The 21,946-nt window shown below is 40.8% G+C and overlaps 2 protein-coding genes and 7 non-coding genes across 16 annotated transcripts in view; all 9 read left to right on the top strand.

Annotated features, from left to right (window-relative positions):
- micu3a (mitochondrial calcium uptake 3a) overlaps nt 1-1,888 on the top strand; it is a 29,359-nt gene extending 27,471 nt beyond the window's left edge. For 4 of the 7 annotated variants that reach the window (XM_085773022.1, XM_085772998.1, XM_085772994.1 and 1 more), the window contains one exon: nt 408-905. In XM_085773022.1, the coding sequence (XP_085629148.1) occupies nt 408-506 (99 nt within the window). In that variant the 3' untranslated portion in view covers nt 507-905. Of the gene's footprint in view, nt 1-404 lie in introns of all 7 variants that reach the window. The other 3 variants (XM_085773009.1, XM_085773044.1, XM_085773038.1) reach the window with 2 other exon arrangements.
- Nucleotides 1,889-3,159: 1,271 nt separating this feature from the next.
- On the top strand, nt 3,160-3,375 carry LOC146991447 (small nucleolar RNA U3). The gene has a single exon (XR_015037259.1). It is a non-coding gene; the product is annotated as a small nucleolar RNA U3 (small nucleolar RNA).
- Nucleotides 3,376-3,945: 570 nt separating this feature from the next.
- Nucleotides 3,946-4,161, top strand: LOC146991446 (small nucleolar RNA U3). The gene has a single exon (XR_015037263.1). It is a non-coding gene; the product is annotated as a small nucleolar RNA U3 (small nucleolar RNA).
- Nucleotides 4,162-5,158: 997 nt separating this feature from the next.
- On the top strand, nt 5,159-5,374 carry LOC146991445 (small nucleolar RNA U3). Its single transcript, XR_015037248.1, has one exon. It is a non-coding gene; the product is annotated as a small nucleolar RNA U3 (small nucleolar RNA).
- A 728-nt stretch (nt 5,375-6,102) lies between these two features.
- LOC146991444 (small nucleolar RNA U3) lies at nt 6,103-6,318 on the top strand. Its single transcript, XR_015037261.1, has one exon. It is a non-coding gene; the product is annotated as a small nucleolar RNA U3 (small nucleolar RNA).
- Nucleotides 6,319-8,465: 2,147 nt separating this feature from the next.
- Nucleotides 8,466-8,681, top strand: LOC146991443 (small nucleolar RNA U3). Its single transcript, XR_015037249.1, has one exon. It is a non-coding gene; the product is annotated as a small nucleolar RNA U3 (small nucleolar RNA).
- A 2,033-nt stretch (nt 8,682-10,714) lies between these two features.
- LOC146991442 (small nucleolar RNA U3) lies at nt 10,715-10,930 on the top strand. The gene has a single exon (XR_015037262.1). It is a non-coding gene; the product is annotated as a small nucleolar RNA U3 (small nucleolar RNA).
- Nucleotides 10,931-11,347: 417 nt separating this feature from the next.
- Nucleotides 11,348-11,563, top strand: LOC146991441 (small nucleolar RNA U3). Its single transcript, XR_015037247.1, has one exon. It is a non-coding gene; the product is annotated as a small nucleolar RNA U3 (small nucleolar RNA).
- Nucleotides 11,564-12,445: 882 nt separating this feature from the next.
- vps37a (VPS37A subunit of ESCRT-I) lies at nt 12,446-19,738 on the top strand. Of its 2 annotated transcripts, none has more exons than XM_085772969.1 (11): nt 12,446-12,925; nt 14,112-14,186; nt 14,735-14,852; nt 15,803-15,906; nt 17,318-17,531; nt 17,938-18,008; nt 18,160-18,287; nt 18,384-18,442; nt 18,554-18,622; nt 19,310-19,453; nt 19,557-19,738. In XM_085772969.1, the coding sequence occupies exons 1-11, from the start codon at nt 12,816-12,818 to the stop codon at nt 19,635-19,637; spliced, it is 1,173 nt and encodes a 390-aa protein (XP_085629095.1). In that variant the 5' UTR covers nt 12,446-12,815; the 3' UTR covers nt 19,638-19,738. The 2 variants fall into 2 exon arrangements, with proteins under 2 accessions (XP_085629095.1, XP_085629091.1); XM_085772965.1 differs by having other exon boundaries at nt 17,315-17,531.
- Nucleotides 19,739-21,946: the final 2,208 nt, after the last annotated feature.

Below are 21,946 nucleotides of genomic sequence, written 5' to 3'. Positions count from 1 at the left end.
TAATATGGAAATAAACCTAAAGGGGTTAACGGACCTCACTATTATACTGTAGAAGAAAGACTTTTCACATTTGTTAGCTAAGTCTCTCTGTCAGAGTATACACTGAGAGATAGTGTGCTGTGCCAGTCTGCCAGTAGGTGTACAGAGTTTTAACAGTGGATTCCTGGATGTCTTCATTTAGGTCAATTGAGAATATGAGAATTGAGAATATGAGAAAGGTCAACATTACATTACACTTTGTGCCATTGAAAATGTTTTCCCCCTCAATTCAATACTTTCATCCAGAAACAGGATAGCATAAAAAAATCAGCTCTAAAATTATATTAAATGGTAACTGAAATGTCTCACTTTGCTCCAGTGACTTTTCCTCCCATGACGTTGCCTCTCTCTTGCTCTGTGTTCACCAGGTAAAGGGCCAACGCTACAGCTCCTTCTCCAGCTGTGTCCGCTCTGAGGCCAGAAGACAAGTGCATCAGCTCTGGAGGAGGTACAGGGAGAAGTCGTAGACAAGGACACAGACAGAAGACAGAAAAAAAAGATGAAGAAAGATCATTAAAAACAGCCAGATGATGGGATGGATCAGCTTTGACTTCAGGCAGCGGCCTGAGTTAGAAACAGTTTGTTTTCAAGAGTAGATCTTCATGGCAGAAAATCTACAAGCATGGCTGCACACAGCTGACTGGTGCTCTCTATGAGGATAATAAGTGACAGGACCATTTTATGGTTGTCAGCTTGATCTGATACCACTCATCCTGAGTGTGAGTTACATTGTAATAAGACAAAATAGAATTAGAAATAAAATTTATTCTCCAAGCATGGCACCCTCACAACAGTTAGTGAAACTGCACCTAATGATCATTTTTCATTTTGGATAGATATGTCTTCTTTTGTAGTTTGTTGTATGTTTTAATCATATCATTCCAAGCAGCCTAAAATTTAAAGCCATTTTACAATAATTTTAGGTTATATATATATTTATATACAACTTAGCAAGCTGTAGTGTTCGTCACCATGTCATGCCAGCTGAAAGGTATTTTTACTTAATGATCAATATGTTCAGTTACATATCAAAGCTATAATCTTTGCTTTTTTTAATAACAACAGCAAAAATGCACTACAAACCAGTGCACTACAGATTATAACAACTGGAAGAGCACAATAATAATTAGATAAAATCAGTGTCATAATGATCTTATTGCTTTAGAACACCTATTCTCACTTATCATCTCAATATTTTTTACGTTCTGATTTTGTTTAATCTCATATAGCCAGTATAGTTTTGCTTTTATTGCTTTGACAATATACAAATGCAAGTGCTACTGTAAGGAAGTAAATATTGTCCCAATATTACACAATTTGTTTTTTTGACCCTGAAGTGGCACTCTACAACATGTGAGACAAGGAAAGAGATTTTTCATGTAATTTAAATATTTTCCTGACAGAGTCCTTATTGACTTGTTTTGTGTTTGACAGTGTCAGTTGCATGTGACATAGATTTCCACTTAGGTGCCTTCTGTCCATCCCCTTTGTAACCTGGAAACATTGAATAGCAAAACAGACCTCCAGCAATTATTTCATCACTGTGTAGCTTTAACAGCTAGATAACTACAAAATGTGCAATAATTATTCGTACTCTGTGTAATTCAAATCTGTCTTAAATGTTGTAATCTATTCATTCTGAATTCATAAATGATTTTTCGCTGTCATAGTGTAAAATATAAACATTAATTTGAATATGCCGAAATGAAGTAAGTCTACGAAGTCTATATGTGTAAGGAATGTTGGGCGTGTGCCAAGTCACATAATGTAAATTGTTTTGATTATGTTTGTAATAAATTGTGTATGCCACGTCAATGGACCTTTTCATGCATGAATAAACTATTTCAGGGACACGTGCAAAATACTTTTATTCAGTTAAAAGATTAAATTATGTGTCATAATGTTAAAATAATGAGGATTGTCTAATGTTTCATTGATAATAACACAGGTAAAAAAAAAAAAAACCGTGACCTCGGCATGTCACTGCGCATGCGCAGCGAAGTAGTTTAGGTAACCACTTGTAAATCACAGAAGTTAGTCGACGTGTTTACATTAAACGGTGGATTCCTGCGAGGAAAAATAGATGTGCTGCAGATACGCGTCGGTTTTATTGGTAAGTTGCTTGTGTTACTACTGCCAGTAACATAACTGTAGTAAAATACAAACTTAGCGCGTACACCTAGAAATTGGCGGTGCATTTACAACATGAAATGCTAATTAGCTTAAATGTGTCAGCAGCCGAGTCTTCTCTATCTTGAACCGTTCTGTCATATAAATAATTGTCATGTGTGTGTGCAGTTTGATTAGTGTAAGTTACGTCTTTATGTGAAGTTTACCGCGCAACATGGGTGGACAGGTTGGGACCAGTCTCTCTTGTCTCATTAGCTACCAGTCAGTTTACCACCAGGTGAACTTTCTGCTGCTGGTGAAATGCTGCCCTCATGTGTCGGAGCAAACAGACCTTCGAGAGAAACCTCACTGTGTATGAAACCGGCTGGCCGGGTTTCGACGTCGTGTGGCTATCACAGGCGACCTACTCTAATGGACACGCTGTAACCAAAATAAGTATTTTAGTCAGTATATTTAATTTAACTTGTAATATTAACAGCCACTGAAAGCCCTGGCGGATCTGGCGTCAGGGTTAAGCGGAACTTTTCTTCTTGGCGAGGTTTCTGTCAGGAACATTATAAACAACGCACTGCTCAGCGTGTATCCTGCATGGATGTGGTTTAAAGCTTTATATAAATACGTTTAGTGCATAACTGTCGTTTTTATTTGTGTAGTTTTTAGTCATCCAAACAGCCTGATCAGCCGTGATGGTGTTGACTTGTACTCGTCTTCATGGAAGGCAACAATTAGGAAAAAATAAAGAAAGAAATACAAGCACGTATGTGACGCAATTCGCAAGGCATTGTGGGTATTATGGTACAGAAAATCTATATAAACTTAACAGCTTTCACTGCGCTTGGTGCTAAAGGGGTTTAATGTCGTTTTAGATGAGTTATACTTTGTTTGCGATTTACTAAGGGATGGTTTTAGCCACGTGTAACAGCGAGAGGAAACCCTCAGTGAGAAAGGTTGTCCTGTGAATGACCTCCCGTTCTCACCCTTCTCCAAACTAAGACTATACTTTCAGGGATCATTTCTATAGTTTCTGACTTGAGAAATGTGTTTCTAAAGTGTTTGGTCTCGCTAACCACGATGAAGAGTCGTGATATTCCCTTCTGAGCGCGAAGCGGATAGAGAATAATGATTCACTTCATATGTTCTCTGTCATTGATGACCGTTCATTGCTTCCTTGTGGAGCTTTGAGGGAGGGAATATGATCAGAGTGGTTGTGGATGAGTGTCTAAAAGCAACTTATTGGAATAACTAGCACACACTAGTTATTGAATAACTAACAGAACTGGGTTGAGTGAAGGGAGCATTTAGTTGTGTACACTTTGTAGGAACTGGACATGGTTGTTTTTTAGTGGTTTCATCTTGACCACAAAACATTATAAGACTGTCACTTATAAGTATAAGTAAAATAATTATGAAAAAACACTGTTTGCTAAAATACTGCTTCATGAATAAGCTTATGTGTTGAACAGTGTCCACATGTAAAAAAAAACAAACAAAAACTTCTTGAGTAATGATGATATATAAAAAAAACATGTGTCATGAATAATATGCCGTGACTTTAACGCACCTAGGTCTTGTTTCAGTATGGCTTTCTGTCCTGTCTGTAAGCTCTCTGTGACTGCTGTACTTGTCAGAGTCATGCAGTGATTGGCTGTGCTGAGCTGTACTATTTACATAAACCCCTGTGACTGGACCAGGCGCAGCAACTGGAGGAGCTTGTCAAACCATGACTGAGAAAGGTTGTCCTGTGACTGACGTGCTGTTCTCGCCCTCCTCCAAACTAAGACTATACTTTCAGGGATCATTTCTATAGTTTCTGACTTGAGAAATGTGTTTCTAAAGTGTTTGGTCTCGTTAACCACGATGAAGAGTTGTGATATTCCCTTCTGAGCGCAAAGCGGATAGAGAATAATGATTCCCTTCATATGTTCTCTGTCATTGATGACCGTTCATTGCTTCCTTGTGGAGCTTTGAGGGAGGGAATATGATCAGAGTGGTTACTCTTATACAGTATGTAAAAAATAAAGAGAAACTATTTCTTTCTTTGCTGTAAATTCATAGATGTAAAGGTTTTTATCTGGTCATTGTTACTGTAGAATTGCAATAGATATTCAGTATCTTATTTTATTTGTAAAATAATTACTTAGAAATTAATTTAATTTGAAAATGTAAGAAAAGAGTTATTAGTTAAAGCAGAAGTAAGCGATATTTTTGTGTTAATATAAGCCTTAAATAGTTCTATCTTCCGACAGCAATCACTTACATAGAGTGTTTGGACTGAAACACGGGTCTGTCAGTCACTCTGCTCTGCTCTGAGCCGAGGAGAAAACTTTTCTTGTATCCTACAGGTTTTATCCAATGAGGAGAGAGAACGGCATGAAGGGCTGTGTGTGCAGCCAAGGGATGCGCGTGAATGTGGTGATGTAGGGACGAGGACCAATAGATCCATGACGAGGGCGGGGGCTGCTAACTCCATCGGCTGACAAGACGTTATGGTGCGTTCAAGGCAACCCGTAACTCGTGTTTTTCTGACCTGTGAAGTCGTACCAGTTCGATCTGGTGCGCGTTCACGGGTTGGAAGTTACGAGTGGCCGTTAGTGACTTTCACAGGTAAAACAGGTCGGAAAAACACGAGTGGGTTGCCTGGAACGCTACAAAGTCGTAAGTTGTGACTTGAAGCTGTAATTTACGGTTTCAAAAGCCTGCCTGGAACGCAGCATTAGCCAAAACGACCGGATCGCTTACTTCTGCTTTAATTTAAAAAAGTACTATCATAGAAAATTTGTCCTGCCGTGAATAGTGCCCAACCAAATATTATGTAAAAACACCTTATTTCTAATAACCAGAGAAATGATCATACAGTGATTGGCTGTGTTGTGCTATTTACATAAACCCCTGTGACTGGACCAGGCGCAGCAACTGGAGGAGCTTGTCAAACCATGACTGAGAAAGGTTGTCCTGTGACTGATGTGCTGTTCTCACCCTCCTCCAAACTAAGACTATACTTTCAGGGATCATTTCTATAGTTTCTGACTTGAGAAATGTGTTTCTAAAGTGTTTGGTCTCGCTAACCACGATGAAGAGTTGTGATATTCCCTTCTGAGCGTTAAGCGGATAGAGAATAATGATTCACTTCATATGTTCTCTGTCATTGATGACCGTACATCGCTTCCTTGTGGAGCTTTGAGGGAGGGAATATGATCAGAGTGGTTACACTAGCATGTAAAAAATAACAATGGAGCAAATTAAAAACCCATGAAACATGTCTTAGTAACATAACTGTTTTTAAATTGTTATTGTAATGAAACACAAATTAATGAAATAATACAATATTAAAGTCAGGGTTTCTCCCAGAAAAAATATTATCATAAACATGTGTTATCATATTTATTCTACATATTTACACACCAGCTATTACAAAAAGGCACAAGCTTGAAATGATGTTTCGCCTGATCACAAAAAAGTGTTTGCACTTAAAACTAAAAATAACTGCCTCGGTGTCTTGTAAAAGTTTAGCGTTACTTCTCAGACATTTTTTTTTTACAATCTGGACTCATGTAAACATGACGTATCACTCGTCTTCTTCCGGTCAGTCGTCATGGAAACATGACACTCATCTACTGTTTGGACCAGAGTGAAAACACACTGTGAAAACAAACCATATGAGTTGAAAAATGAAACAATGGATCATTTTTTACATACATCCATGGTGCTCAACGATGTGTGACAGCAACTTAGTGGAACTTTACCATCTTTTGACATTTTACACAAACATTTATCCTTATTTGTCCACTTGATATGGCTCCCCCCCTGTCTGTGTGCTCTGTGTATTACAGCTGTACAGTCAGAGGCAAGTAATGATTGGCTTCTCAACCTCTGAACCATGACTGAGAAAGGTTGTCCTGTGACTGAAGTGCTGTTCTCACCCTCCTCCAAACTAAGACTATACTTTCAGGGATCATTTCTATAGTTTCTGACTTGAGAAATGTGTTTCTAAAGTGTTTGGTCTCGCTAACCACGATGAAGAGTCATGATATTCCCTTCTGAGCGCGAAGCGGATAGAGAATAATGATTCACTTCATACGTTCTCTGTCATTGATGACCGTTCATTGCTTCCTTGTGGAGCTTTGAGGGAGGGAATATGATCAGAGTGGTCACACTTATATGTAAAAGAAGTAAAATGAAAAGATCTCTTTGCTGTAAATGGTTTCTATCTGGTCATTGTTACAGAAGTGCAATGAATTTTTGTCAGTATCTTATTTATAAAATAACTACTTAGAAATTAATTTAATTTAAAATGTAAGAAAAGAGTTATTAGTTAAAGGTTGAATATGTAGAATATTTATTAAAAGCTATATTTTTTCCAAAATAATACGTCCAGGGGGCGTTTAGAGGGGTACAGAATGAAAGTATTGCTTTTCCATAAAAAAAAATTTTTTTAGTCTGAATTATTATTTTTAATTTTTTTGACGGGCTCGACAATGACTTTCTGTCAACGTTCTGTTTACATTCGTACCTGCCTGTAGCCGACATGTGGCTCAGTTCTCCGCTGTTTTCCTGCCTCCTCCCGGTCGGATGCGTCTGTTTCCAACCAAGCCTTTTTAATAACCAATCGGTGGATCAATTGGATTATCATATACAGTACATGTTAGGATGGGTGTATTTGTGTAGTCTTATCTGTCATAAACACTGTCGCGGACTCTCGGTGCCACCGAGCTCCTTTTTTTTTTTTTTTTTCCAACTTGACGAGAGCAGTGACAGCGGAGGCTCTGAGGCTCTGAGCAGCAGCGGTGTGAAGGCAGAGAGCCTCCACTGTCCCTGTAACAAGCTACAAGTCATTTATTATGCTGTTAATGACGGTAAAAATGAAACATAAGGTATACCTGCTTAGTTCTCCTCCTGTCTGTCCTCTGATCAGAGCGGAGTCCCTAGCAACGGCCCATTTTACCTAGCAACGGTCTGGCAATCGACTGCTGGAATTCTTTTTCTGTTGTTGTTCTGGTAATCTTAACCTTTAAAGCAGAAGTAAGTGATCCGGTCGTTTTGGCTAACTTCTTGTCAGCAGATGGAGTTAGCAGTCCCCGCCCTCGTCCCTACGTCACCACATTCACGCGCATCCCTTGGCTGCACACACAGAGAGGACCGCCCCTTTATGCTGTTCTCTCTCCTCATTGGATAAAGGTTGTAGGATACAAGGAAAGTTTTCTCCTCGGCTTACAGCAGAGCAGAGTGACTGACAGACCCGTGTTTCAGACCAAACACTCCATATAAGTGATTGCTGTCGGAAGATATAACTATTTAAGACTTATATTAACACAAATATTCCGCTTACTTCTGCTTTAATTAAAAAATACTCTCATAGAAAATGTGTCCTACTGTGAATAGTGCCCAAACAAATAAAAACACCTTATTTCTAATAACCAGAGAAATGATCATACAGTGATTGGCTGTGTTGTGCTATTTACATAAACCCCTGTGACTGGACCAGGCGCAGCAACTGCAGGGATGCAAACGGGTCAGGACCAAAAAAGAGAGGAATTGTCTGGCGTGTGGGGGGGGCTCACCATTAACAAATAATTACATTACAATATCATGGAAAAGTCAATTTCCAGTAGTTCAACCCCAACCAAGTATTGGGTGCATATAGATGGACATAGTTTTCAGAAGGCCAACATTTCTATATTAAAAATGCTTTAAAAAAAAAAAATCCTTTGCAATGTGTTAGTTTCACTTTAATTGAATACATTCTACATCGCGGAGGCGACGTCTTTCCACTCAGGGCTTCCTTCACCTCTGAAACGGGGCAGAGCTCCGTGGAAACACCTGCCTGACACAGCAACGTAGGGAACCGTGCATGCCCGCGGCACACAGCTCCACAATACACTCGCCATACACAGACATGCATGGGGGGAAAACGGCGTCGCCGTCGCACCAACTGCACGCGGATACGCGCCGCTTTAATGAGCGCGCATGTCGCGCGTCTACATTGGAGGTAGGCTGTTATCAGTATAATCAGAGACAACCATGAATGAGTTCGCCTCAGTTTCACGTGATTGTCACTGTCAGCCTGTTAGAGAAACATTTTACTGACCCCAGCTGAGACTCTGAGACCCCCTACCCCCCCTCAAAACAAAAACTCTTCGGATCTGAACGATTCACACAAGTCACCTAATTGGTCATGAAAAAAGCGAGTTTCGCTTTTCGGCGTGCTGTTTGCATCCCTGAACTGGAGGAGCTTGTCAAACCATGACTGAGAAAGGTTGTCCTGTGACTGACGTGCTGTTCTCACCCTCCTCCAAACTAAGACTATACTTTCAGGGATCATTTCTATAGTTTCTGACTTGAGAAATGTGTTTCTAAAGTGTTTGGTCTCGCTAACCACGATGAAGAGTTGTGATATTCCCTTCTGGGCGCTAAGCGGATAGAGAATAATGATTCACTTCATATGTTCTCTGTCATTGATGACCGTTCATTGCTTCCTTGTGGAGCTTTGAGGGAGGGAATATGATCAGAGTGGTTACACTAGCATGTAAAAAACAACAATGTTCTTATATACACTATAGTATACCATATGGGTTTTGCTTTTACTGTGCACTACTGTCATGCATGTGCGCTTCTCTGTAACGGAGAAACAGCGCTATGCGGAGATGAATGTATAAAACGATACTGCGTTGGTCGATCCAAAAGTAGAAAAATCTATTTGTGGCGGACGTAATTCATTTGTGGCGGGCCGCCACGAATAAATGAATGTGTGGGAAACACTGGCGCTGCAACTAACGATTATTTTGGTTGTCGACTAATCTATCGATTATTTTTTCAATTAGTCGATTAGTCACGATTATTTTACCGCATCTGTTTGGACTTCAGTTTTACCTCATATTCTCGGAGCAAATTTAAAGCAGAACTATGCAAGTCGGCCGGAAATAGCTCACTCCTTCGTTGGTTTCTCTTTTTTTCCCTCTCCGGAGCTCCCCCACAGTTCTGGGAGGCACATGTCACTGTCGTAAAAAAAAAAAAAAAAAAAAAAAAACTCGCCGCCGCCACCTCCTCCACCCCCCCTACACGTGCTTGTGTTTACTGCTGTTTGCTAAGCCCTGCTAACACCGAGCTAACGCTAACACGGAGCTAATGCTAACACCGAGCTAACGCTAACGCTATGCTAACACGGAGCTAACGCTAACACGGAGCTAACGCTAATACAGCCACACACAGGCACAAAGACACAGACATACACACACAGGAATAAAGGTTCCAAAACGCGAAGGTGTGTGTGTGTGTGTGTGTGTGTGTCATGATGTATTACATTATCTTATAAAAGACCCATGGTGTGTGTATCTGTGTTAGCATTAGCTCCCCGTTAGCCACAAGCTGAACTTCATCAGTAAACATTTCATGTTTCCATGGTTTCCTCCGACTTTCCGAACTCAAACCAATCACGATTCGTGACATGCATGACGTCATATGCGTTCTTATCTCGTACTGCCGTAAGGCAGTTTTTCGCGATACTTCTATCCATTGACGAGATTTGTAACACCGAGACGGACGACTGATCTTGCAAGTGCGGTTTTCAGCCAGTGGGGGGGGGGTGAGCGCATTGGCCTAGACCCCATTCACTTCATAACAGGTCACTCAACCATCACAGTGACTCTGAGCCACAATAATTACAGCCGAAATCCTGCATAGTTCTGCTTTAAAACCCATGAAACATGTCTTAGTAACATAACTGTTTTTAAATTGTTATTGTAATGAAACACAAATTAATGAAATAATACAATATTAAAGTCAGGGTTTCTCCCAGAAAACTTGTTTTTTGTGATGGGGGCCTGACCCTAACCACTCTAACCCGGACCACTGACTGATGGCAGGGCCCTATAGGAAACAGATTCATGAATGGAGCAGTAGAATTTAGAAGGTGATTTATTCCATAAGGCCTTGCATCAGATCAATGTTAAAAGTTGACTGGAAATGTGAAAATATTATCATAAACATGTGTTATCATATTTATTCTACATATTTACACACCAGCTATTACAAAAAGGCACAAGCTTGAAATGATGTTTCACCTGATCACAAAAAAGTGTTTGCACTTAAAACTAAAAATAACTGCCTCGGTGTCTTGTAAAAGTTTAGCGTTACTTCTCAGACATTTTTTTTAACAATCTGGACTCATGTAAACATGACGTATCACTCGTCTTCTTCCGGTCAGTCGTCATGGAAACATGACACTCATCTACTGTTTGGACCAGAGTGAAAACACACTGTGAAAACAAACCATATGAGTTGAAAAATGAAACAATGGATCATTTTTACATACATCCATGGTGCTCAACGATGTGTGACAGCAACTTAGTGGAACTTTACCATCTTTTGACATTTTACACAAACATTTATCCTTATTTGTCCACTTGATATGGCTCCCCCCCTGTCTGTGTGCTCTGTGTATTACAGCTGTACAGTCAGAGGCAAGTAATGATTGGCTTCTCAACCTCTGAACCATGACTGAGAAAGGTTGTCCTGTGACTGATGTGCTGTTCTCACCTTCCTCCAAACTAAGATTATACTTTCAGGGATCATTTCTATAGTTTCTGACTTGAGAAATGTGTTTCTAAAGTGTTTGGTCTCGCTAACCACGATGAAGAGTCGTGATATTCCCTTCTGAGCGCGAAGCGGATAGAGAATAATGATTCACTTCATATGTTCTCTGTCATTGATGACCGTTCATTGCTTCCTCGTGGAGCTTTGAGGGAGGGAATATGATCAGAGTGGTCACACTTATATGTAAAAGAAGTAAAGTGAAAAGATTTCTTTGCTGTAAATACATGAGGTTTTCATCTAGTCATTGTCACTGTAGAAGTACAATGGATAATTGTCAGTATCATATTTTATTTACAAAATAATTACCTAGAAATTAATTTAATTTAAAATGTAAGAAAAGAGTTATTAGTTAATTAAAAAAATACTATCATAGAAAATGTGTCCTGCGGTGAATAGTGCCCAACCAAATATAATGTAAAAACACCTTTATTTCTAATAAACTATCATACAGTGATTGGCTGTGCTGAGCTGTACTATTTACATAAACCCCTGTGACTGGACCAGGCGCAGCAACTGGAGGAGCTTGTCAAACCATGACTGAGAAAGGTTGTCCTGTGACTGAAGTGCTGTTCTCACCCTCCTCCAAACTAAGACTATACTTTCAGGGATCATTTCTATAGTTTCTGACTTGAGAAATGTGTTTCTAAAGTGTTTGGTCTCGCTAACCACGATGAAGAGTTGTGATATTCCCTTCTGAGCGCGAAGCGGATAGAGAATAATGATTCACTTCATATGTTCTCTGTCATTGATGACCGTTCATTGCTTCCTTGTGGAGCTTTGAGGGAGGGAATATGATCAGAGTGGTTCTGTAATTTGTAGGGGAAAAAGAACAGATCCAAGACTAAAGACAAAAGAATTCTGTGAGTGTATTTTTCAAGTGTTAAAGCAGGTGGGTGAGATAGTGCTAACAATACAATAAAACACCTGAAACTAAAGCAGTGAAATAGAAACCAGCCATCAGTTTGATTAATTACACCTGTGTTTGTCTGTGAATTGTATATAAAGCCCCTTCCCACAGGTGTTTTCACTCAATTAATCACACCTCATCCCGGCAAGGTGTGGGCATGTAAAGATATTAACCGGTTGACAATAATTTGTGTTTTTCTTCGGTTGAGAGGAAGTTGTCTTATTACACCACTGTGATTATCAACATGTTCCCTCAACTTGTGCTGTTAGGTCCTCAATTTTTGCAGGGTTATGGGTCGTGTTGGATTCAGTCCTTTTTCTGTTTCATAAATACACCAAAATTTCGATGTAACATCTAAATTTGATCGCTGAATGTTGAATCTCCACAGCTGAGGCATACTTTCAACTGCATCGTGTAATCCATTTGATATTATACATTACATTATTGTTATTTGGCCTTTGTTGAAAAATTAACAAGAAAGAATAAAAATAAGGAAGGAAAAAATATTTAAAGGTGATATAATAAATGAATTAATAAATAAACCTCATAGTGATGCCTCAAGTGAGACAAGTCAATAAAGTTAGGGTTTACATACACAAATTCAAGTCAAAACTTTTAAATTTTATTTTAAGTTTTAATGTTCATTTTGTTCAGAAGCAGTCCTAAAAAAAACATTTCAATCATTAAGTCAACCAAAAATAAATCCCCTTTCTATCATTTAAATTTTCATCAGGCTCGTAAACAGGAAGTTGCGCCTGACGTCGAGTCGCTGTTTGACGTAATACGTAAATAAGTTGATCAAGCTGTTAGCCGCAAGGTTGTTGTCTTCCTTGAACAGCAATTATCTCTCTCTTCGTTTTCGCTAGTGACAGTGTTGAAATTACACAGAGAGCTGTGGGGATAAAACGAAATAGTAGTTTTTTCCGACACATGCGGATATGCTATCTGACTTTGTAACGTAACTACAGAGTGAAGCCTCGTGTGGACAACAACCCGCGTCGTCAGTCGGCTAACAGCGGTTAGCAGCACCACAAACCCCCGGCCGGGCGCTCCTCATGCTCACTTTCTCCTCCACTTCGTCTGCGTCTGTCGTCGGCTCGTAGCCTCTGTCTGTCACCCAGTCCAGTGTGTGGTTGGTCGCCAGGAGAGGATGAACTGGCTTTTCCCCCTGTCCAAAGGCTCCGGACCTCTCCCTCCTCTGAACAGCCTACAGCAACAAAGACAGCGGCAGATCGAGTCGCTCAAAGCGGCTCATCCCAGGTACTGTGACCGCTCACCAGGAACCAGAAGCTGCTGCTGCTGCTGCTGCTGCTCGTTAGCTTGTCAACATTATACACGATATTGTATATCCTTATGTTAGGATAATGTGAACACAATGCTTCCCCGGAAACTCAACCGGCGTTAATAGGAGGATCATGTTGACTCACTCGGTTTACATGCACAGCTGATGTTTACTTAGCACACTGTAGCTAGCCACCTGGCTCACAGTGAAGTCAGAAGAAACACGCCAGGTTAGGCTAACAAATAGCCCACCACAACCTCGGGCTGTGTTACATTTACACCTGCTTTTCTCTACAAATGTGAAGTAATCGAGTCAATAACAGGGCTGCTTGTGGTTGCTAACCCCTCCTCATTGCTAACGAGCTAGACGTGGTTTCCTAGGGCGCAGTGCTAGCTGACAAGCTAATCAAGTCAAGTGACATTACCAGTTTCTATATTTAGGGTTTATGACACAAGCTATGAGCAGGCCGGTCATGTTCAGTGATCACTCAACTTGTCACGCATGTAGTTCATAAGGAGCCTGCTCATTGACGCGGGGATTAAAGTATTAGCCTTTGTTTACGAAGCAGCTCTGTCATCTAGTAACTTCTTTGTTTTTATCAGTATACTGAGACATACACAGGGACAAGACGGCTGCTATATATCTCGTGTTAGTTAGTTGGTTGCCTTAAATCACAGTCATCACCCTGCTGATGTGCTGTATGCTGAATATGATGGGTTTGCACACTTATTTGTGATGGTACTGTTTGTTACCAGTGGAAGCAGAGACCACATGGCTGATGTGCTGTGAGAAATGCTGATCATGGCATGGCATTGGTGTGAAGGAGGGAGTGCATAAAAGAAAAGAGTATCAGTCTCTTCATAGACTGTATAGGACAGGGTGTAAGGCCATGGCTTTTCGATATGCAGCATATCTTCAAAGATGTTTAGAAATCTGATGCTGAGTTCCTGTGGAGTTGACAAACTGTTTTCAGCGGCAAACATAGTAAATAGTACAGCATTACACTTACAGCATACAGTAATAGGAGAAGGGTGTCAGTTGGTCACATTGAACATGGGAGACGCTGGTTAATGGAAATCAAAAAAGTTTTGTGATTTGAGCTAACTATGACTACAAATTCAGCATGGCATGTCTCAGCTGTCCTGTGTTTCTCTTCCTCAACAGCCTTGCAGAGATTCAGAAGGATGTGGAGTATAGAATACCTTTCACAGTCAACAACTCCACCATTAGTGTCAACATGTGAGTACATCTTTGCACACAGCCACTGTGTGAGTACCGAAAGCAGAAGGTACCTCTCACACAGTCACTCTGTACATCAACCATTGACTGGTTGGAATTCCCACTGTGGTAAAAAATAAATAAATAATAATAATAAACCACAGAACACAAAAGTCACAAATGTTTTCTTTATTTATAACTTGTGTTTTTGTGAAAAAAACAAGAATTTAAGTATGCTTCATCAACAGCTCACAACAAGAGGATGTGAACCCTATGTTCTGTTGATAAAAAAAAATCTGAAGCGCTAGATTAAAATAGTCACACAATAGTCTCACAAAAGCATTTGAGAAGAAGGGCAAGAAAAGTAAACAAAGTCAGTCAGCAACTTCTACAGTATGTCATTTTGGATGTTGTCCCCACAGCATGAACTATCCAAAGTCTGTTGGTGAAGACCTTTACCAGTTCTCTCACAGTGATGTGAAGGCATCCAATTTGAGTCTTATTAGGTCTAGGGCTGTGTTATAGGGACAATACATATTATTACAGTATTGATCTTCTCTTTCTTTCAGTCTGCTACCTCCTCAGTTCCCTCAGGAGAAGCCAGTGGTTAGTGTCTACCCTCCTGTTGGTCACCATTTAGTTGACAGCAATAATGGCACCATGATCACTAGTCCCCTCATCACTAATGTAAGTAGTGGTCTTACGTTTTTAATTGTTATTGGTTTGGTTAAGTTGGTGGTTTCCATTTTTTTTGTTTGCCAAGTAGCTTCCAGGTTGTTGTGTTTTTTTTTTTTTTTGTTTTTTTTTTAATCACTGTCTGCTTTTTTGTTGGCCAGTCATGGTGTGTACTAATGTGTGCACTGAAACAGATTATGTCTGATGTGTTATACAAAGTCAATAGTAGTCATATAAATGTTGTGTTGTGTTATAATTTGAAAAATTGTGGAGGTGAGCTGGCACAATTTTGACATTTTGTTGTCACTCAGTAACAAAGCTTCACTTGTGCATTTACACCATTCTCATCTATAACCTCAACTTATGAACATGGTTTTCACGCCTTTATTTGTGTATAGTATGAACTGAAACTAAAAACACAACACAGCAAATTGACATTATTCCTGTTACAGGGGCTCAGTTAGAATGAGGGATAATAATCATAATTGTATAACAAATTAAATCCCATCTGACTAGAACTGAAACTGAAAATAGAAAGATAAGGTGGTTTCCACAGCTACGGTGAAGAAAAACAGTTTTTTCCAAGCACAGGGCCTGTTCTCTGAATGCACCCTCAAGAAATAAAATGTTGAGGATAATCTTTATAAGAAACAGAAGGTATGTGTTGTTTACTATAATTAGGAAAAGTCATACTTCAAAACGTCAGTCACAGCAGAGCTGGTGTGTAAGAGGGGGGTCTGTTTGCTGGATTTGACTTTAATCAAGTAAATGCCTTCCCATGACTTCTCTGAACAGCCTGGTGTAGTGTGCATGCAAATGTGGTGTTGTTCAGCTGTTTAGAATTCAGTTGCTTTTTCCTGATTGTTTCTCATCTCCTGTCCCTGTTCTTGCCTTATATTTGTCGATTATGATATCCTCACTTCCTTCCAAGTATCAAGTTTGTGTTGTTGTGTATGTTGCAGTTTGGGATGCACTCAGATCTGGGTAAGGTCATACAGAGTCTGTTGGACGAGTTCTGGAAAAGTCCTCCTGCCTTGATGTCCTCCGGTCCTGGTGGCTTCCCATAGTGAGTTTAATCTTACATTCATGGAGTAAATCAGACACTTGTGTCTCACTACGTTCCCTTAGAACAGAAAACTCTTGTCTATGTGTTGAGGGAACTTGGGTCTTATCAAAGTGTTTTGGCCAGAAATCAAAATAACAATTTTCTTCCTGCTCTCAACGAAGGCGGATGCATCTCTCTCTCTCCTCTCCCTTATCTTCCCTGCTTTGCTTCTCACATCTCGTCCTGTCTTGTCTCAAACTTTGGGAGCCTCTCTCCGCATTGCTCTCCAAATTTAAATCATGGAATTGGTCAACTGGTCTCTCAACGCAATTGACAGAATTTTCTCGACGAGAAGCTCGGGTTCGGGGGAACCTGTCTGCCCTGATGGAACGTTTGTCGCTGGTTACATGATGGACTCGTCAGAGAAGTGGAGGGTCGTGTGCCTGGCGATTCTTTCCGTTGAGGACATCGAGGATATCTACATATTCAGTACCATGATAATAGGTTATCTGCTGATTGGATTAGGCATTGCCCTGGTGTATCGAAAAATTCAGAAGACGGTGACAGCAGTCCAAAGCCCCGTGAAGCTGCCCGACATGATTGATTGGGTGGACAGAGCTGTTAGCGTTCAGACTGTGGCTATAAACCGCAACATGCAGAACATCTTGGAGAAGCTTTCGGCTTTGCAAAGGCGAATGGATCGATTTGGAGACCAGAATGGACAAACACAGTAAGTCGAGTCTATTGGAATGCGAGCACTCGCCCTAACCCAAACAATCATAATCTAATCTGCATTTCGGTCCCTCGGGGCACCGGCCTCGGCCAAGGCCGCTGCTGGAACAACTCCCCTAGGAGATCGCTGCAGTGAGACGCTCTGTATTCCTATTCCTCCCTCCCTTCCTTCACGGACACCTGTTGATTGTTGACTCTGTCTGGGACCCGATCAAGGACGCCTCCATGGCAACCTGCTGTGTTATCGCGATGACACCCTGCGAACTGAGGCACTGATTGTGAGGCTAGACGAAGCGACTCTCCAGGCTTATGTACACACACGCACACACATGCAACACACACCCCCCTCACCCCCCATCCCACGCCTTCGCCGCTTTCACCCCCCAGTGCGACAAGCGGGGTCCGCGGGTTGCGCCGATGATGGCTTCGGTTGGCTGCCGATGTGCCTATGTTGCTGAGGTTTTTTTTTCAAACTGTACCCCCCCACAGGAGCATAGTCTGGGAGCTGCTTTTTTTCTCCTCCCCTCCTCTTGTTTCTCCTCTTTTCCTCCCCCCTCTTATCGCCCAGTCATCCTGTTATGTCTGTCTTATTCTGTATATGTACGGACGGGTTGAGTGCTGTAATTTCACTGTACTTCTGTATAGGTGACAATAAAGGCTGATTCTGATTCGTGTTTTCTCCCCCCTTGTATTGCAGCAGTATGTACAAGTCATCGGGCATGGCTCCTTACCCCACTCAAGCTTTCCACTATAGTTCTCGTCACGGGGGTCCCAGTCAGACGCCACCTCCGGGCCCTGCTCCAGCTCCCATGCCTCACCCAGGGATGGATAGTGCCCACGGTCCTCCTCGTGCTCCAGCTCCATATGGACTGATTTCTGACCTGCCACTGCCTGTACCCACTGTAGACCCCCAGGTACACTGATGATGGATAATGTACACAATACACACACACAGAGGGGATCATAAAGTGAATGTTGATCATGTTAAATAAACTTTGATTAACATGAAACACACCCCTTAGCTGCATTATTTTGGGGGGGGGGAAACACAGTCAAACATTTAGCTCTTTGCAAAAACGAAGGTTCACCAAGACAAATGAATAAAATATGATGAAAGAAAAATTATAGTACAGCCAGAATCCCTCAAATGTCAACACCTTCACAAACTGAGATTGGCCAGTCCAGCTATACTGATTCAAGAGGGTGTGTTTCATCTGCTTATGCAGCTTTTCCTAAGATTGATCAGTTGGATCTCCACAAATCTAGAAACCAGGTCAATTGAAGAACATGACTTGCTTACAATACTTGTGTCTCTCTTAGGCTGGACTGAACGGACACATGTACAAGATGCCTGAAATTCCTGAGTCGTTTCCTGAGCTCTGTGACTTGAAGTAAAGTATACCAAAACGTTGTTTAGATTTTATTGCTGAGACTTTGTTAAAGCAGGTTACAATGTGTGTCTGCAAGAAGGGAAATATTCTCTTGTATCTGTAATTGATGTCTTTGGTTTCTTTTCCTCTGACCGGCTGCGTCCCACACCAGTCTGACCAAGTTATCAGATATGTCTGAAAACGAGGATGTCCTCCTGGAATTCTTTGTGACTCTGCCACAGCTCAAGCAGGTCACCAGCGACAAAGAGGAGCTGGTCACCAGCATAGTGAACATGGCTAGTAAGCTCCTCCCCTATTTCACAGGCAAATTATGAAAAAGAGGCCTTAGAGTGGAGCGTTACAAAGACCTGTGCTTTTTTTTTTGTCCTTTTATAGAGAAAAACCTTCAGATGGAGCCACAGTTGGAAGCAAAAAGACAAGAAATGCTCAACAAGGTGAGCCCTTATGTCATCTCCTTTTAAATACACACACACACACACAACAAACCCATTCATGCTGCTGTCTTGGAGCTTAATGATCAGGGGGTCTGTTTGCTGTGTTGACAGTATGAACAGCTGACACAGATGAAGTCGGCCTTTGAGACAAAGATGCAAAGACAGCATGAACTCAGCGAGGTAAGAAGCTACACTAATCACTCCTGTCAGAGACCTTAATGGGTGGAAGCTTTTGATCACCCGTTCAATTTCATGCTTAAAGGGACAACGAGGAGTTTTGGAAAGCAAAGTGTTTTCACACTACATTTCCCATGAACCTCTGCGCGCACGGTGAAATTCTTGGACCAGCGCAAGACGGACGAAAGCAAAAACGTTTGCCAAGAATGTTTTCAAATAAAGAATGAAAGTCGGAGGTTTGAAGATGATCAGCTACCGTTGTAGTTCCGACCATAAACGGCGATTCGGCGGCGTTAGTCCCATGACCCGCCGGGCAGCGTCCAGGAAACCTAAAGTAGGAAATGCTGGACGAGCCGACGACTAAATAATAATAACAAAATAACGATAAAGACAAAACAATATATTTATTGAAAATGGATCCATTAACAAGTGGGTAACGTAGATTCATCCACATTAATATGAGACTCTATTATAACCCAAAAAAAACTCCTCGGGACTTAAAGTTTCTGGGATTTGTAGCCGAGAAATAATTTTTATGACCACAATGTTGTTACATTGTCAAATGGAAGAAGACAAAGAAGAAAATATTGAGACATTTTAAGTGCCCAACCCAAACATGTTTGTACATGTTTTCAAACTGAAAAATTCTGCTGCTCTCTTTCTTACCAAGTGTCTTTTGTTCCCTGCTAGAGTTGCAGTCTTAGTACTTTACAGGCCCGGTTAAAAGTTGCTGCGCACCAGGCAGAAGAGGAGTCGGAGGAAACGGCTGAGAACTTCTTGGAGGGGCGCACAGACATAGACGAATTCCTGACCGGCTTCATGGAAAAAAGAACGGTGAGAGGCCTGAAGCGCTGTATGAGTCTGAATGCTATCAGAAATGCAGTACATAACATCAGAAGAGGCACTGTGTACTGATGGCTCTTGTGTTATTCAACAGCTTTGCCACAGCAGAAGGGCCAAAGAGGAGAAGTTGCAACAGTCTATCAACACACATGGACAGTTTCCTACCAGCCACTAGAACACGAGTTAGTACACACAGATGATCAACACCATCAAGCATTAACATTCACGCAGTCAAAGGGAAACTGGCGGATCTCAGCTGATGACTCACAACCGGCAGCTCTCATGACTTTTGCTTATAGTTAAACTTCCCTCCACTGTTATCAAGAAAAAAATACAGCTTTTCATCCTCGTCATCGTCGTGTTCCTTCTAACTTACTTCTGCTTCTTACATGTCATCCTCAGGTTTGGTGTTTTCTCAGCCAACTGCTGCCAACTAAAAGGATAAAGACATTAGAGAGGACAAAAAGCACACTGAGTCAACAGAGGGTACTTTGGAAAAATGTAAAGATGATGATGGCAATGATGGGCTGAAAGCGACGCCCCCTTTTTCTCACATTTGAATTTATAAAAATGAAGTTGGATTGTGTGAGAGCAAGATGGAGAAACTATCGCGTTACCCCAGGTGGCCAGGATTGGATGAATGAATGACACATGCCTGGCTGTTCAACCACATCACTGAGGATTGATCACATTGTGAATAATTTTAATTTCACTTTCAGTTTGTCCAGTTTTGACTCGACAGTGATGACAAAGAGTTGTGTTACTGTTGGGGATTCGCGTAGTGCCACCTGATCAAAGTGGTTGGTGATGTGAACACATTAAACAGAAAGTACAAAATCAAAAAATAGGACAGTATTCCCAATCTTACATTTTTCCATGCAGTGATCAAGTTCACTATAAACAAACTGTTGAAATGTCAGTGTCTCTGTTTCCAGTTTCAGAGATCATTGCTCTGTCCTTGCTTCATTGACTACAACACATGGGGCAACTTTTACACATTAAATCTCCTGTTTACATTGGAAAGGTTGTTCGATGCATGTACATGCATCTCATTAGTGGGGTGTCGTTGTCAATCCATCTGAGGCAATCCTGTTTGTACATTAAACAAATTTGGAATTTGCCAATGAACGTAAAGAAGCAAGAATAGAGCAGTGTTTTTACCTTGGGCTGTGAATTTTAAGTATGGGAAGTGGTTGTTTCTTAAGTTGTTACAATTGGACAATTAACTAAATATCACAAGTATCACTGTGTTTACATAAACATAAATAATTTGATTCAACATGTCAAGACAATACACTGTTAGCACCGGGTTGATGTATCTCCTCTTTGTTGTCACAAATTACTTAAATTATCAAGTCAGCATAAACCAGATAACGTAACGTTGTTTTTGAGTTACTGTTGATGGTTTTGGTTCATTTGATTTAGTTCGATTTAACAAACCACTTTTATGAATTCATCATGAGGGGAAATCAGAGTACTGTAAACGGTTCCATCAGACTATTACCTTAATTCTGTGCTTTTTTTATTTTTCTATTTTACAAAAATCTAATTATTTGTGTATATGTAAACACACTGATGACTGTCTTTCGCTGATGAGTATTGTTATGATAACCTGACTATTTTATGACGCCTTTTGAACTTGAAATGTTTGAAGAGCCACAGACGTTTTGGGATAAAGTTGAGGAACATTAGATTAAATGCTGCAGTAAAAGTTAATGACATTGGATACTGTATTTAAATAATGTTAATAATAGGCTATATTGTAATCAAAGACTCAGACACCTTGTATTATATGTTCTTATTTAATTTGTTAGAGTAATAAAGCATTTAGAATAAAGCTGAGTTGTTTTGTTTTTGCTGTTCAACATACTGGACAAGATTGAATCGGCGATGATTGCTAATGAGTTGCACCTCTGACTGCCCAGACAGATGTTTACATTTGCATGGTCTCTAATGAAAGGTTGGGGCTAAAACCCCAGAAACCAGATTAATTGTATTTGATGAGCTGCAATATGCGCATCTCAAAGAATATCTGAAACATGACGAGGGACAATGTAGAGATCTCAAGTCAGATAGGATTGTAAAACGCTTTTTAAACTCAAGAATGTACTTGTTTTTACCCCCACATGGTGTATGTACCCTCCGCACCCACAGGTGGCAGTAATTCACCGTGAACCTCAAACTACCGGAAGTGTGTGAGCCGTAGCAGCAGGAAGGCGCGCGGTGGAAGGAGAGCCCGGTAAACTTGTGTTTGATTTATCTAGGATTTCGATGCCTTTTTTTCTACACATGTTGAAATAAAAAAATCACAGTAAAATCGAACTGCAAGTAACCTGAAGTCAACCCTTCGCCGACGAGGTTTCTGAGCTAGCTGTGACAGTCGTCGACGGTGAGCGGGTAAGTTGCTTCTGTTGTAATGAAACTTAACTTTCTCAACGTAGCTATCAGTTAAACAACCTGTTGTCGGTGTTTCAACTTGAAGTC

The sequence above is a fragment of the Trachurus japonicus genome, chromosome 1 (assembly GCF_045865225.1).
Source record: "Trachurus japonicus isolate A0001 chromosome 1, Traja_1.0".
Taxonomy (NCBI): domain Eukaryota; kingdom Metazoa; phylum Chordata; class Actinopteri; order Carangiformes; family Carangidae; genus Trachurus; species Trachurus japonicus.
The sequence above is the reverse complement of the archived record's forward strand: the minus strand, read 5'-3'. Positions and strand labels throughout refer to the sequence as shown.

Bases quoted from the DNA above. Each gene is read 5' to 3' on its own strand.
- vps37a (XM_085772965.1), top strand. From the start codon at position 12,816: ATGAACTGGCTTTTCCCCCTGTCCAAAGGCTCCGGACCTCTCCCTCCT. The intron at 14,853-15,802 runs GTAAGTAGTGGT...TGTATGTTGCAG, and splicing joins CTAGTCCCCTCATCACTAAT to TTTGGGATGCACTCAGATCT. The intron at 18,623-19,309 runs GTAAGAAGCTAC...GTTCCCTGCTAG, and splicing joins GACAGCATGAACTCAGCGAG to AGTTGCAGTCTTAGTACTTT.